The sequence below is a fragment of the Xiphophorus hellerii genome, chromosome 3 (assembly GCF_003331165.1).
Source record: "Xiphophorus hellerii strain 12219 chromosome 3, Xiphophorus_hellerii-4.1, whole genome shotgun sequence".
Taxonomy (NCBI): domain Eukaryota; kingdom Metazoa; phylum Chordata; class Actinopteri; order Cyprinodontiformes; family Poeciliidae; genus Xiphophorus; species Xiphophorus hellerii.
In genome coordinates, this window is record NC_045674.1 from 24,547,030 (window position 1) to 24,563,229 (window position 16,200).

At 42.8% G+C, this 16,200-nt stretch overlaps 1 protein-coding gene across 2 annotated transcripts; it reads left to right on the forward strand.

Annotated features, from left to right (window-relative positions):
- The first annotated feature begins 712 nt into the window (after positions 1-712).
- LOC116715661 (catenin beta-1) lies at positions 713-15,809 on the forward strand. Of its 2 annotated transcripts, XM_032556246.1 has the most exons (17): positions 713-901; positions 7,985-8,035; positions 8,581-8,808; positions 8,910-9,163; positions 9,689-9,927; positions 10,014-10,215; positions 10,297-10,441; positions 10,530-10,633; positions 10,800-10,934; positions 11,735-11,938; positions 12,086-12,244; positions 12,413-12,532; positions 12,615-12,765; positions 13,632-13,753; positions 13,841-13,901; positions 14,461-14,711; positions 14,949-15,809. In XM_032556246.1, exons 2-16 carry the CDS (start codon positions 8,023-8,025, stop codon positions 14,673-14,675), a joined length of 2,352 nt encoding a protein of 783 aa, XP_032412137.1. In that variant the 5' UTR covers positions 713-901; positions 7,985-8,022; the 3' UTR covers positions 14,676-14,711; positions 14,949-15,809. The 2 variants fall into 2 exon arrangements, with proteins under 2 accessions (XP_032412137.1, XP_032412146.1); XM_032556255.1 differs by lacking the exon at positions 14,461-14,711.
- The last annotated feature ends 391 nt before the right edge of the window (positions 15,810-16,200 follow it).

A 16,200-nucleotide genomic window follows, 5' to 3' on the forward strand; every position in this document is an offset into this window, starting at 1 on the left:
ACAATAAATACAAAGCAGTGCTTATGGATTGGTAAAAAAAAACAACAACTATATCATGGGTGCTGAAGCTGTTTGTGTTGTCATTACTTACCCTACTCAGGTGACTTTTTAATGACTGTATACTCAGCAGCCAAAGTCCCCGGTTTGTTTTGCTGTTATTTTGAGGGTTGGAAGGTAAAAGGTTAGGGAACCACGTGGGTCCAAACCCAGTGACGGTGCCTTCGTTTCAACCCATTTTGCTGAGTTTTTAAAAAAAACTTTTCTAGCAGTGTATTTTTTCATTCCATTTCAGGTAGAGTAATAGTATAAGTACCATTAGCAATGACACGGACACAGTCTGTTTTAGTAAACTTCTATTTTTGCGTAGCTTAAAAAAATACTTATTTTCTATTCATTAGATATTTTTACAAACCAAGATAACTCCGGGAAAGAAGATCGGTTTTCCTATGTTTTGGGGGTGGGGGGGGAAGCTGGAACTTCATTTCATTGTGTATTCATACTCCACACGTACAAATGCATATTCTATAAAAATAGGTATTTATTCATACCAAATAATTGTATTATTGTCATAGGTAAATTAATGTAGAACCGAGTCAGAGATATAGGAAGACGAAAAATGATTCCTGATCTTAGTTTCTATTTTATTAGAGAGCACGGCAGGATATGGCTAGAATGCGGGTGTTCTCCGGTCTATATAACTCCGCCGCCATCTTACATTTCCCAGTCTCCGCTGTTCTGGCTGCGTCAGTACCTGCTGTCTGCAGCTGCCTGTGAGGGAGTGGATGAGGGCTCCCCGCTGACGCCGCTCCACACATTTTTCCTCCACTTTTTTCTTTTTCCTTTTCCAAGTGGTTTTTTACTCTCCGGAACCCAAGTGGACGGATTTGTCGCATTGACAAGGGTAGGCTTCAACGTTCAAAACTATCGGCTTTCCTCAGTTTTCCTCCTTTTCCTTACCCGGGTCCGTGTGAACGCCAGCGGGAGTGGAGTCGGTTGTTATGTGTATGCAGGGGTGTGTGTGTGTATGTGTGTAGGGGTGTGTGTGTGTGTGCGGGCCAGCCGGCCGGGGATGGAGCTGCGGTAACCTGCGAGTCAGCTGCTTTCACGGCAGATTTTTTGGGATGATCCAATCACCGCCTTTTTGGGGCAAAAGCTTGTAATCTTATAGTTGTCGACCGAATGTTTATAAGGAACATTTAGGCTGTTTTCCCCGCCAGTACGTAGACACGTTTGGATTTTATTGCCTTTTACCTAATTCGGGAGCGGGGGGAAAAAAACCAGAGTTTGGATGAAACGTGGATATTTCGTCTGCTATTTTTTAAAGTAGTCAACATTAGTGAAGGTTAGCCTGTTAGCTTACAAACTGTTGGCCACATTCCTCCATTGTGACTCACGTTTGGGCTTCTTGAGTTTCGCCCGAGTTTTTTCGGCTGTTTATGCGTAACCAAAACTACTGGAGGTGGGGAGGCTCACCTTTAACTTCTTGCGTGGTTATTTCAATCGATGTGAAAACCGCACAAAGCGAATTTGTGAATTGTATTGAAGTCAAAACAAACGTTTGGTCTCGAGTTGGAAGTTTGTGAGGCTTCCCAACCTGCACGGAGCGTCAAAGCTGTTTTACGTACATATCGCAGTTGAAACAAAGTTTTTTTTTTGTTTTAGTATAAGTCTTTGGTCAAGCGTGTGTGTTTTTTCCTTTCGTCCTCCTTTTAAACAAAGACCGACAAAAATCCCTCCGAGCCGATGTGCTTCGGGAGGAAGACGAGGAGGAGCCTGAGTGTGAAATTTGAGTCGCTGGTGTTGGGGCAGAAAGTCGGGGGCAGCTGTGGAGAAGAGGCGGGGCGGCGTGCGGATTGTTCGGGTGCATGTTGGTGCGGCGTTAGCTAATATTGCGGGGCTGAACAAGCCAAATTTGACCCATTCGGATTTTTCTTGCTTTTGCGGTTTCTGTCGTTTCGCACCTTCCCACTTTTCTCCTAAGCGGAGCCGTCCGCCGCGGGACGTTTCGCATCTACCGTGCGTCAATTCATACCCACCAGGGGACGTTTCGTACCTGCTTTGACTCTGACGCATCCTGACATTGGCATGTAATTAAATAAATAAATAAAAATAAAAAAAAACTGAGATTTGAGGATTAAAAAAAAAAAAATTGACAAATAATCTGAATAATTCATGAGAAGAAGAATATAAAGTGACATGAAATGGTTTCAGTACAGGAGTATGTAGTGGTTTCAGATATGACTTGCAGTGTTAAGAAATTAAAAAGCTTAAGTATGAAACACATTAGTACATTCCTATATGTGTGTGCGCGCGTGTGTACTTGTGCTACCTATTTTGGTCATTTTCTGGTATATTTACTTACTTTAAATAGGCCTTCAGGGATGAAACCTCTGTCCTAATGCATCAGTTTTAAGAGTTAGGATTAAGCTATACTGTGAATGTAAGATTATTAATGTAGATGGAGATGTTTGGGTTAAATGTCAGGGTTTGGCACACATGGAGTTCCCCAGATGCACTGAAGTCAGTAAAATGTCCCATTTGTTCAAATACTAAAGTGTTTTTGTTCATAAAATATGTTTGACAATTTGAAAGATTGCCAAGGATACCTAAAAGATTTTCATACAGTACAGCTAGCTGCATACGTTGAACATGGCAACTAAAATGATCGATTTAAAATCAAGTGGTTCCCAATTTAACGTGTTTTATTCAGACTTCTTAGAATATTTGATTGTCTTCTTTTGTGTCTGCGTGGCTCATCAGAGAAATCCCCAAGCAGGTTGCACAATGGAATTAAAAAAAAGTTGATAAAACTTGCTGTCTCGTCAACACACTTTTTTTTTTTTTTTTTTCCTTTTTCTTTTTCTGATGATGCACAGAAATTTTTCAGACGGAAACGTAGGTGGTTTGTTTTGAGACGATCCACCTTTCCAGTGGTCTTGTCATTACCGGAACAACGCTGGGTTTCCTGTTTCCTCTGCTACTGAGCGTCGTCTAGATGTAGGCAGTGATTAGTGTTTGCCACCTGGTTCCGAGGCAGACTTTTGAGGCATAAACAAATAAAAACTAATCTGCACGTGTGTGTGTGTGTAAAAGCTACATTGGCGATCTCCCAGCATCAGAAAGGAATTCTTCACGCGAACCCCGTTGACGTTTGTCCTGTGTCCACAGCTATGCAGCATTTTGCAGCTGAGACACAAAATACGACTCTGCAGCGGCTGCAGGCATTTGGTTCATTGTGGTGCTTGGCAGCCAGTACCGAGTGCTGCTGACCCTGCACTTTAGCCGGCTAAGCCTGTGGCTGCTTCTTTTTCTCTCTGCTTTTGCCAATAATGGTTTTACTTTGGCTCATTTACTCATCTGGAGGTATTGACTCCCCTGTGTTTTCTCCAGAAGAAACTCAATTGTCTCTGTAGAAGGTGGATGGATGTAACTTATGTATTGTCCTGAAATAAAATGCTTTTTTTATGTCAAGTACTGCATTTTCCACCCCTAAAAAATAATCATATGCTTGTTTTTTTGTTTTTTTTGGTTTTTTGTTATGCCTCTACATACCAGGAAAAGGGTTGTAAAATTTAGCCACAAAAGTCTGCAGGCCAAATGGACAGAAATGTAATTTAGCCTGGGGTAATTTACCCAAGGCTCACTTGAACATAGCCCAGCACTAATTTAGTGGGAAAAAAGGAGCTTCTTTTGCATTTTGTTAGACTGTTTTGAATCTTATAGAAACTGAATTTGGAAACCCTTTACATTAATCTTTGCGTCTGTGTAGCCTGGCTAGATTAGATCGCAATAAAACGTACTACACACATTTTTGTTCTTCTCGTTTTTACGTCAACGCTGTAACTCGTCAGCAAAGTTGAGCTGCAGCACATAGAAGTTTGGAAGCATTTTAGCTGCATCTGTGTTGCTGCGAGTCGACTTGTGTTGCACCTGACTTGCATAAAAAAATTTTTTTCTCTGTCTAAGTGGACTGAGACTTTGTTGACATGTTGGACGGCATGCGTAGGTCATAGTTGCACAACCTGCACTCATATATATGTGACAGCTGCTTAACAGGCCCAGCCGAGCTCAGCTAAAGGTGATGTTTTCCTTCCCTTCGCTGCACAGATCTTCCCTCTAGTGGCTGCTGTGTCGGGCAACGTGCATCTGGTTTTAATTATCCGCCTTTTAACTGCACCAGGCACAACTCTACATACTGGATTTCACATATGGCTTCAAAGTAACCCACCGTTCAGATTCTTGTGGCAGTTCACACAGAAAGTAAGAAGTCCCGCAGTAACAAGTTCTTTTCTTTCTTTCTTTTTTTTTTAAATTCAGCTTTACTGTTTAACTTTAACATTTTCTCTCTGTCAGAATCCAGAGATTTCTCTTTTGCTCATCTATAAAGAACAAGCTCCGTTTTCTAAGCCAGATGAAACGAACCGCTCAAACCGCCAGCGTGAATCATAAATGATTCCACTGTGTGCTTTGATTGTATGTTTGATTTGCATCCAGGCATGTATGAGGCATGTGGCTCTGGTTAGGACTGCGTTGGGTTATGCAAGGGCAGGCCGGCGGTGCCGGGAGGATGGCGTGTGAACAGCAAATTTGAGTTCATGGTTGGAAACAGCAGTCGTCGTCTCATTCAAGATGATTCAAGATTGGCTCTTTTAGTCACCCGGCTAAACTACGGTGGTGGAGTTTCTCCTTGGCTATCTGCTGCAATTGAGCTTCATATACTCACATTTACAGAGTAAATTTGTGCCTGCCCTGTTTTAGTAGCTTGGTTTATCTTTACTCCTGCTTTTTTCCCCACCTCCTTCTTTTTCCTTTTAGGTTTTGATCTAGGATTAACCTGGGGTAAAACTTTCAAGTGAAAATGTGCAGTTTCCCCCAGTGTATTATAAGCCTGGTGGGCCACCAGGCTTTACTTGTGCCCCCACCAGGCAAGGCATTGCTTATTTACTTAAATGCATTTTTTAAGACTTTATAGTTAATGTTCAGGTATTAGTCTTCCAATCTTTCAATAACATGGAATTATCAAGTGATATTTTCAAATTTTCCTGTCAACTTTAAACATTTTTAACTCAAAAACATGACAGGCTGCTGGATGAATGACTGCCCTAGCACCCAGCCACTGGGCTTAGCAAGTTTTCTTGGGGAAACTTTGAATGTGTAACAATGTTTAATTACCTTTACTTGAATTTTTTTTCGCCAACTAGAGATAAAAAAAAAAAAAAGTTGTGAATGAGAGTGAGTTGCACTCCTTTAGTTTCCACAACTTTTCTGTCATGTTTTCCAACAGGATATATTTCCTATTTAAATGGGTTTTTTTTAAAGTCTGGAAAATATTGTAGCCTTGTTTTAGCCAGAATGACCAGCATTGTGCAGCAACTGGTGGGGGAGGGGCAGGGCTGCAACACTCCAGGACTATTTGAGATCTCATTTAAAAAAAAACAAACTAAAAACCTTAGAAACCATCTGAGAGGAAATTTAGACTGTTTTAAATCTAAAGGCTCCCAGTAATGAAGCTGTAGTTAGCTGCTGCTGCTCCTGTTCTATTTGAATCAACTTGGCTTAATCAGCTCCTCCATGTGTTACTGCTCTCACCCGATACTGGGACAGATGCGCTGTTCAGTCAGACACTCGGAGGTGGTTCTTAATCCAGCTGCAGACAGGATTTTAAGTTACGTTTGTTTCAATTCTTCCTGGATTTTGTACTTTCATAAACGGCTGATTGGACTCAATAGAACCAAGCTCTTGTTGGATTTTGAATGATTAAAGCCACACCTTTTTCTGCCAGACAGGAGCACTAACATAATAGTCAAAAGATGCTGTTGTAGTTTTGCATGTACTGTTACAGTGCAAAGATTACATTTCAACTACTGACCAACAGCACTCTGAAACATAGCAACCACAGGGCGTTTTTTCTTCTTCTTTTTTTTTTGGACCAAGAGGATGGAACATTATTTTAGTTGTTGAAATGTTGGCTCAGAGATGCAGGGTAGATTAGGGAAATTAGGTCTGCCAGCATTTGTCACTTGTTCCAGTGGCAGCTGCACTGGAGAGAAAGTACTGCTGCTGGTCACGCTATTGCTTCAGTACAATAAAACCCACTTATTGCTCCTAAACTGTTCAGATATCACACATTTCTACAGAGGATAGAGTTGTTTTTCCTTTTTTTTTTTCCTTGTTTGAGTTTTGCCACTGAAGGACAAACGCGAACGTTTTCCCTTGTCCTGTTTCCAGTTTTGCTGAGCTAAAATGTGCCTTCAAACCAGCAACTTGTTCAGTAGAAATTGAAGTTAACAATTTTTAAAGGGGGAAAAAAAACATGAGATTAGCTCAAAAGGAGCTCAATCAATCCGTCACTTATCCTGGAAGGATGGTAGGGACTGGTATCCATTTGTAGAGGTCGTTGGTTTGCCACCAGTCCATCACAGGACAAACAACCACACACACACACTTGTACCTGTGTATCTTGTGTGTCTCTAAATGATTTGCGCTCTCATTCCTGTATATATAAAAGCGGGGAAGAGCAACAGACCCCAGAAAACCTCTGTCTGTCTCCTGGAAAATTACATGTGGTTTAATAACATGTGATTAAGCAAAGTCAGAGGGACTGTTCTGTAATTGTCTGGAACAGAAACTAGACCTTCCCTCTTGTGAATATCCTGTCATTATAGTCATTACTGTGATTTTTGACACAAGATGGACGGGTGTTTGTAGGAGTCAAACTCTTATTTGTGTTGACTGACAGGATTTCTCTTTGAGTGCTTCAGAGGTTTTGTTTCTGTAGCAGTGCCTGTTGTTTCCTTTCAATAAAGTCTACAATAAGTTTGTTTTCTACACAGGTTCCTGTCCCATGTGTTTTCAAAAACTTTTGTTAAACCAGACCTTCAGCTAAATCGGTTCAGTTTGGGTTCATAAATATTAATGTTGCATGTCACATGGTCTCAAGTGTGCTGATTTTATAAATGTTGAGAGTTTTTGGTCAAGTTAGAGTAATGTCTGGTAGAGTCGGTGGCAAGCAGCATCAGAAATGATGAAATGTGACCACTTCCTGATCTGAACTCAAACTTCTGAGATCAAAAAAAACAACAAACAAAAACCAAAGCTGTAGTTTTTACAGTGGCAACGTGACCCTGACCTCTATACCTGTGGAAAAACTGAGTAACTTTATTTGCTGTTTTGGGCTGGGTTGTGTTTTTATTTTACTGGGTAGAAGCTGTAGCTGGCTTTGTATACTGTAGGAAATGTACTTTGGTTTTATTGTCTCATTAATTGGTTTAAATGTGTTTTTCCTTTAGTCTCTCATATGGCGCCTCTTTAATTTGAAGGGACGTTCAGACTAGCATGTTGTAAAGATAACTCATTTATTCTCCCATTTACTGTTATGTTGATTTTCACATGATGGTTTTTGAAAGTATTCAGACTCCACAGGTTCAAACTTTTCTTATTTTGACAGACCTTTGTAGAAATTTGTTCTTGACGCCAACTTTTGTTTCTGTCATAACATTTATCTTCCAGTGTGGATTGAAAATGCCCCGTTTTCAGTTTTGCCCCCTTTCCCCTGCTAAATTAATCCCTTTTGCTTGCTCTACCTCTCCTGCCACTGCCAGTATTTACTTTCCAGCAGAGTGTGGTTTCGGCTTCAAAGCCAGCTCAGGAATGCGAGCGCCCTCCTCCCTCCCATTGCCTCCTCTCTCCACCCAGCGCTGCACTTCCCTCGTCCTTCCTCGCTGGTAGCTGCTGCCCTTAATGGAGGCTTTTGTGTGTGAACTGCAACTGTTTGCATATCTGTCTGAAACGGGAAGAGGAAGCCCAAGAAAGGGAGGAGGCAGAAAAAAAGAAAAGAAAACACTATAAAGCCGTTTCCTTTGAACTAATATCATCTTTAATTTCAGCTGCTCTTTTAGTGCTTTCCTCTTTGAGTTGGATGTGTAATGTGAAGCTGGCAGTAGAAATGTTTGACAATTTGCTGTTTTTTTCCCCCCCTCTGCAGATCAGGAAGCTGTGTTGGGTGTGGTTTGAGAAAGAAACATGGCTTCCCAGGGTGAGTTGTTGGGGTTCAGGGGTCATTTTTGCACAATTGTAAAAGTTGTCGAGCTTTTTTTTGTTTTTGTTTGTTCTTGAGTAGGCCTGTCACAATAAATCAAATAATCGCGTGATAAATTAAAGCAAACTCAAAAAGTTCCATTCGGATGATTTATCGTTTTTCTATTTCTCTCTTCCTACAAAAAGCCAGATAACAAAAGTCTTCATATAATTATAATTGATTTTTTATTTTTTGTTTCTGTTTGATTTATTTGGGATATTTCAGATGTCTTCCAGTTCCACTATTAAATGTTTATTAGAATTTAAAGTTTGATCTTTGAGAATGTTTTCTTGCATTATTATATAACTTGAAAACGCTCTCAAAACAACAATATTGTTGTTTATAGCAATAACTTCCAGAACAATTTATTGTCCAGCAGAATTTGTTATTGTGACAGGCCTATTCTTGAGCACAAATATTCGTCTATCGAGTCCAGTTTGAATGTCTGGCTAGATGTAGTTTGATGAAGTGACTCTAAAGTTGGCTGAATTGCGTCTCCTCAGCTGATCTGATGGAACTGGACATGGCCATGGAGCCGGACCGCAAGGCGGCCGTCAGCCACTGGCAGCAGCAGTCCTACCTGGATTCAGGGATTCATTCAGGGGCCACCACAACTGCTCCCTCCCTCAGCGGGAAAGGCAACCCAGAGGAGGACGACCTGGACAACAACCAGGTCCTGTATGAGTGGGAGCAGGGCTTCAACCAGAACTTCTCCCAGGACCAAGTACAAGGTAGGTCTCGCCTGTTCTCTGCCTCCCTATGGACGATTAGGAAACAATGGTTAAAGTTGATCCAATGTTGAGTGATTAAACATCCCTTCTCTCTGTCCTAGACATAGACGGTCAGTACGCCATGACGCGTGCTCAGCGGGTGCGTGCGGCCATGTTCCCAGAGACTCTGGAGGAGGGCATGCAGATCCCGTCCACACAGTACGACGCTACAAACCCCACCAACGTCCAGAGGCTGGCGGAGCCATCACAGATGCTCAAACACGCTGTGGTCAATCTGATCAACTACCAAGATGACGCCGAGCTCGCCACCAGAGCCATACCGGAACTCACCAAGCTGCTCAACGATGAGGACCAGGTCTTCATCCTCAGAAATGTTTGGCCCAGATTAGGGCTGGGCAATGTGGCTTAGAAATATAATCTCTGATTTTTTTTTTTTTTTGTCATTTAAAAAAATTACAAAAGAGAATATTTTTAAAAATTCATTATTCTTGTATTTGTGTTCTCACAGATCTACTACTTCATTCTCCAAATATTACGGCTTCATTCTGATAATATTGAGATTTTATTTTCGTATTAATTAAACTTTATTCTTGTATCATGATTTTGTCAAAAAAAAAAATTGTAGTAGAGTTGATCTAAATACAAAACTTAAATAAATAGAAGCTGTTAAAAACGCTTGTCAAACAAGATGGCTGCTCTTGGCGGCACTTTGAATTCTGGATTAAATAATAATAATAAAAAAAAAAAAAAAAAGGTAAATCTTCAAAAATTCAGTTAATCAATAAAATAGGTTCATTGCCCAGCCCTATCCCAGAGCTATTTTTTTTTCCTTTTAATTTTTTTTTACACAATGATCAAAATGACATCTCATTCCATCCAGGTGGTAGTTAACAAAGCAGCAGTGATGGTCCACCAGCTTTCGAAGAAGGAAGCTTCTCGTCACGCCATCATGCGCTCCCCTCAGATGGTCTCTGCGATCGTCAGGACCATGCAGAACACCAACGACATGGAGACCGCCCGCTGCACGGCAGGAGCTCTGCACAACCTGTCCCATCACAGAGAGGGGCTGCTGGCCATCTTTAAGTCCGGAGGAATACCGGCTCTAGTTAAAATGCTCGGGTAGGCGGCGCGGGGATGATTCCCACCGGTAGCGAGCGTCTCCCAACTTGTCGAGTTTGTGTCACTGAACAGTTTCTCCTCCGCAGCTCGCCGGTGGATTCCGTCCTGTTCTACGCAATCACTACCCTCCACAACCTTCTGCTGCACCAAGAAGGAGCCAAGATGGCCGTCCGCTTGGCCGGCGGTCTTCAGAAAATGGTGGCTCTGCTCAGCAAAACCAATGTTAAGTTCCTGGCCATCACCACTGACTGTCTGCAGATACTAGCCTATGGAAACCAGGAAAGCAAGGTGAGGAAGGGGTCAAAGGGAGGAAGCTACATGTCAGAGCAGCTCTGACATGTAGCCTAACCTGGTTTTGTTTGTGTGTAGCTGATTATTCTGGCGAGTGGTGGCCCCCAAGCACTGGTCAACATCATGAGGACCTACACGTACGAGAAGCTCCTGTGGACCACAAGCCGCGTCCTTAAGGTTCTGTCGGTGTGCTCCAGTAACAAACCGGCCATTGTTGAAGCTGGTATGTCTTTAACCCTAGGGAATCGTTTACGTTGAGGGGATTTCCCAGCAGCAGGCCGTTCCATATGTAACACTGTGTGTCTGTTCAGGAGGTATGCAGGCTCTGGGTCTCCACCTGACAGATCCAAGCCAGAGACTGGTCCAGAATTGTCTCTGGACCCTCAGGAACTTGTCAGATGCCGCCACCAAACAGGTGAGAGCAGCTGCAGCAACTCTGTTTGACCTAACACAAGACTGCATAGTTACAGGATTCATTTTTATTAGACAGAATATAAGATTAGAATAATTTTTTCTTTCCCCTCAGTCTTTATCTGAAGTTCCCAGTATCGATGTTAAACTGTCTTCTGTTTGCTTTCCAGGAGGGCATGGAAGGTCTTCTGGGAACTCTGGTTCAGCTGCTCGGCAGTGACGACATCAATGTGGTGACCTGTGCTGCTGGGATCCTTTCTAATCTGACCTGTAACAACTATAAGAACAAAATGATGGTCTGCCAGGTGAGATTACACTCAGTTTATTGGCCTCATTTGCACATTCTTCATCAATAAACTGCAGTCAGTCACTTGCTGCGTACCCATTGACCATAGAATTACGCAAATTGGAATGACAAAAATAAATTTGCGTAATGGAAACATGGCAATTTCGAATAAAACTTGCAGTTTTCTAGAATGTTTTTGTGCTAGGATGAGCTGGTTTTCCAGGAGTATCAAAATGAGTGTTTTTTGAGAAACTGCCATGAAAACAGGAAGTGGTAAGAGGAGGATGACAATGTGGCATGATTTTTAAATGACCTGTAGCGTGATCAAACGTGTTTGCGTTGTTTCAGTTGCTTTTCTTTAATGGAAACACCGCAATTCCGAAATAGTTTTTTCAACATTAGTGGGATATCAGCAGAGTCTTGCTGATGTCTGTAATGCAAACGCAACTACTTATTCCTACGGTCAGTAAGATCTCTCTAATTTTCAGCAATGCTTTTGTTTTTGTGCATGAATTTCTCTAAACCTGTAGGTCGGAACCCTGTAACCTACAGGTCTCAAACTCCAGTCCTCCAGTCGCTGTCCTGCAGTTTTTAGATGTGCCACATGTACAAAACACTGGAATGAAATGACTTAATGACCTCCTCCTTGTGTAGATCAGTTCTCCAGAGCCTTAATGACCTAATTGTTCTATTCAGCTGTGGTTCAGCAGAGGCACATCTAAAAGTTGCAGGACACCGGCCCTTGAGGACTGGAGTTTGACACTCCTGCTGTAACCTGTTCATGCCTCATCCATTCATCTGTTGCGTTGTGCGTTTCAGGTTGGAGGCATCGAGGCGTTGGTTCGCACTGTGCTGCGGGCCGGAGACAGAGAAGACATCACAGAGCCAGCCATATGCGCCCTGCGCCATCTCACGTCTCGACATCAGGACGCCGAGATGGCCCAGAATGCCGTGCGGCTGCACTACGGCCTGCCTGTGGTCGTCAAGTTACTGCATCCACCATCACACTGGCCCCTCATCAAGGTACCCAAGCTCACGCTTCTGCTCTTAATTTATGTTTAAAATACGTAATAAGCATTTTCTAGATTTATGTCGCAGGTTTTTGTTAATTCCATAGTGGTGCTCAGTCGAACGCATACATCTTAAACATGCCGTCTTATTTCCCATCAGGCTACAGTTGGTCTGATCCGTAACCTAGCCCTGTGCCCCGCCAACCACTCCCCCCTGAGGGAGCAGGGCGCCATCCCCAGACTGGTCCAGCTGCTGGTCAGAGCCCACCAGGACACGCAGAGACGCACCAGCATGGGAGGCACACAGCAGCAGTTTGTGGTAAGAGCAGCTCACGCTAAACTCCCGTCGTCATAGCTCCGAGATGATCCTCCATAAGCTCTCGCACGCTTAGAGCGGCCAGAAGAGCTCTAATGACATCCTGTGGAGGGCAGGATGAGCAGGCGGCGCTGGGCTTACCCGATCCTGATGGAGTGTTTGTGTTAACAGGAGGGAGTCCGTATGGAGGAGATCGTGGAGGGCTGCACAGGAGCACTTCATATCCTGGCCAGAGATCTCCATAACAGAGTGGTCATCAGAGGCCTCAACACCATCCCACTCTTTGTACAGGTACATCTTCTGTTGTCTGTTTTTAAATGTGGAGGTAGAAATGTAGGAATGAATTTGACTGTGACTTTCTGTCTGTGTGCAGCTGTTGTACTCTCCCATTGAGAACATCCAGCGCGTAGCAGCAGGCGTCCTCTGTGAGCTGGCCCAGGACAAAGAGGTGGCCGAGGCCATCGAGGCCGAGGGAGCCAGCGCTCCGCTCACGGAGCTGCTGCACAGCCGCAACGAAGGAGTTGGTACGTCCAGAGGAATGCCTGCTTATTACTTCTTCATGTTGTTGTTTTTTGTTTTTTTTAAAACGGCTCCCTAACTGGTTATATACTAAATAAATGCATAAGTTCATTTCATATAATGAGCCATAGGGACTATTGAGGCTGGGCGACATGGCTTAAAAATAAAATCAGATTTTTAAAACATTGTTTAATTTTAATTTTTCTGACCATTTCCGATTTTTTTTTTTTTTAATTAAAATTTTCTTCATGTTGTATTCTAAAAAAGACAAATGACAGAAAATTTAAAAAAAGCAGCTTTTATTCCAATCATCCCTTCTGTGATGAGTATCAGGGCTACAAGACCTTTTGTCATATTAGCAGAATATAGATGTAATTTTACCATATTTATCGTCTTGAAATCATTGTTTTAATGAGAGGGAAGAAAAGCGTGAATAACTTTTTATTTTTACTGTTGGAGTTCTTATAAAATTACTACTTTGTTTTACTATTATGACTTTATTTTGGTAATCAGACTTTATTCTTGTATTAATTCGACTTTGTTATGACTCAGTTCCTGGGGGTGCAGGAGGGTGAAACCAACTTATCATGACCTTTTATATTTTAATCAGAGTTGATCTGAATTGAAAATCCAAATAAAAAGAAGCTGTAAATAAAACAAAACGATGGCGGCCTTAGCAGCTGCCGTCTCTCTGAACTAGAGTGAATTGGTGAAGCAAAAATCCAGATTTTCCGAAAATTAAATCTTCAAAAACCAAAAATTTGGTTAATCATGTCAAATCAATTTAGGAACGGTAGTGTTTGCTTAATGAAATGTAATCATTAAAGCTGCAGGAGCTCCTTCTAAAGCCAACCCTCATGTCCTTCCCCAGCAACATACGCAGCAGCAGTTCTGTTCCGCATGTCGGAGGACAAACCTCAAGACTACAAGAAGCGCCTGTCTGTGGAGCTGACCAGCTCTCTGTTCAGGACAGAAGCAATGTCCTGGAATGAGGTACTGGCAGCTTTTTCTTCTTCTCATAATGGTCTTTATCATCCAGACTGCTACTTCTCTGTTCACACATTTTATGCGTTTCCACAGACTGGAGACCTGGGTTTGGACATCGGAGCACAGGGAGAGCCTCTGGGCTACAGACAAGATGGTGAGTTGCTTTCTCCGGTTCATGCTTCTGCAACACTTTCACATGAAAAGAGGCACAAACACGTCAGAGCGGCTGAGCTCATAACCCACTCAGTCTTACCTTAGATCTAAAGGAAAGTTCGGCGGAAATCTTTGTAGCTTCAACGTTTTAAAGCTTGGTGTGTGACGTCAGTAACTGCCTGGTGTGTACGGTAATTTTAAAGGCTGGGATGTCACAGGAAGTTCCAGTCTGCCGCTCTGTTTACTTATCAGCAGGTTAGAGGGAACAGTTGCCAGGTCTTATTTGCATTTCTGCTTCCAAACTTGCTGAATGTTGGTGAATTCATTTACCATCCAGCCGCCGCGGCACCAAGTGAGCTGCAGCATAAACTGGGACTGAATTGCTTCCACATGTGGGCCGATGAGCCACCGTGCAGCCTGCCGGCGGATGAACTGTGTGCTGTGTTGCCGTGCGGCGTTTCGCTGAAATGATCGTACTACTGTGTGACTGTGTGGTTTTTAACATGCTTCTAACAGCTGCTTTGCTTCCCCTGCTTCTCCTCCACCCTCGCTCCCCCCAGACCCAAACTACCGTCCCTTCCACTCTGGGGGCTACGCAGGGGACGCCATGGGCATGGAGCCCATGATGGACCATGATCTGGGTGGAGGGCACCACCCAGGCCAGGACTACCCACCCGTAGAAGGGCTGCCCGACCTGGGCCACGCCCCAGAGCTGATAGAGGGCCTTCCACCCGGCGACTCAAACCAACTGGCCTGGTTTGATACCGACCTGTAAATACCAAGACCACCATTACACTACACTTTCTACTAGGTAAGACCCACTTCTTATTCCACTTTGTAGACTTCTCCAAGCAGCACAGTGGGGAGTATCCCAGATAAATGTTAGGAGGAGGAGGAGACTCACTCTGGCTGTTGCATGTCCGGACCGCTCCCGCTCTGAAGCTGTGTGATGTGGCGTTTGATCTCTGTGTGTGGTTCTCCACCAGACCCAGTAGCCTCCACTTCCTCCCCTTGAATGCCCTTTTTTCTCTCTCTCTTCTCCTTCCAGCTGTATCATGTGATCTGGATGAACCTGCATCGTGATTCGCCCATATGGAGGAGGCGGGGTCTCAGAAAGTGCCTGAAGATGACTGAACAACAGCAAGCAGTTTCCTGTCTACAGGAGCTCCATTGGGACAAAGTAGTTTTTTTTGTTGTTTTTTTTTTAGTGCAGTTCGGTTCTGGTCTCTCGGCTTCATCAAAGGCCGACTTCAATCCTGACACGAAACACAGATTTTGATCTCAATGAGCTTTTTTTTTTGTTTTCTTTTTTGCTTTTTTCCAACAAGTTTTTTTTTTAATGTATTTTGATTTTTTCATTTTTAATACTTTGGGTTGTTTTACTTTTTTATTCTGTTTTAAGTCTGTAATGGTACAAACTGAACTTGGCTTGCTTTTTCATTTTTCTGCATTATGATACTCATCGTTTTTTTTGTTTTTTTTTCTAGTCCCTTGTATTTTAAGTCTAAGTGTTTTTTGTTTTTCTTTTCAAGTGGTGATGCTCCATCCAAAAGAACTGGATGAGATTTTAAATGGTGTCCAAACACTAAAGGTAATCAGTTGAATTGTATTCTAATGATCAAGTGTAACATTGTGTAGCTTTTGTACAAAAAAAAAAACAAAAACAAAAAAACATGAATTGGAAATCATGGTCCAAATATCGAGCTATTTTCTTGCTTTAAAGGAGGACACCGACGTGTCCCAGCTGTTCCAAAGGGGGGTTAGCTGACCGAGCTGGGTGGGCGTGTCTGTAAGGACAGGGGTGGAGACGTGCTCCTATTGGTCTGCTGTTACTAAGGGGTGAAGTAGTGAGGCGCTGGTTGCTTGTAGCCTGCTGTGTTCTGAAACAATAAAACGGACTGTCATTTCACCCAGGTGTCTGTCTCATTTCAGTGAGAAGTTTGGTTTTGACTGGGGCTTAAACTCTCCTTCACATATTCAGCACCACCTTTATAACATTTCAGATTTTAAAAAAAAAAAGCATATTCTGGGAATGTACACATTTTCATGTCAATAGTCCATACTTTTCCAGACTAATTAGCAGATTCACAGGTATTTTTGTGCAGGTGGGAACAGTACAATCATTCAGGCTTGTAACTCGACTTCAAGTGTCTTAATAGATTAGAAAACGTCTCGAGTTATGACCCTACTGCATCACACCAACGCAATATTTCACCCCACTGTAAGAACTCATTAAACAGCACACTGGGGTCAACTAGATGAGACTGTTGTGACCCTGCGATCACATCATTTATAAAAAC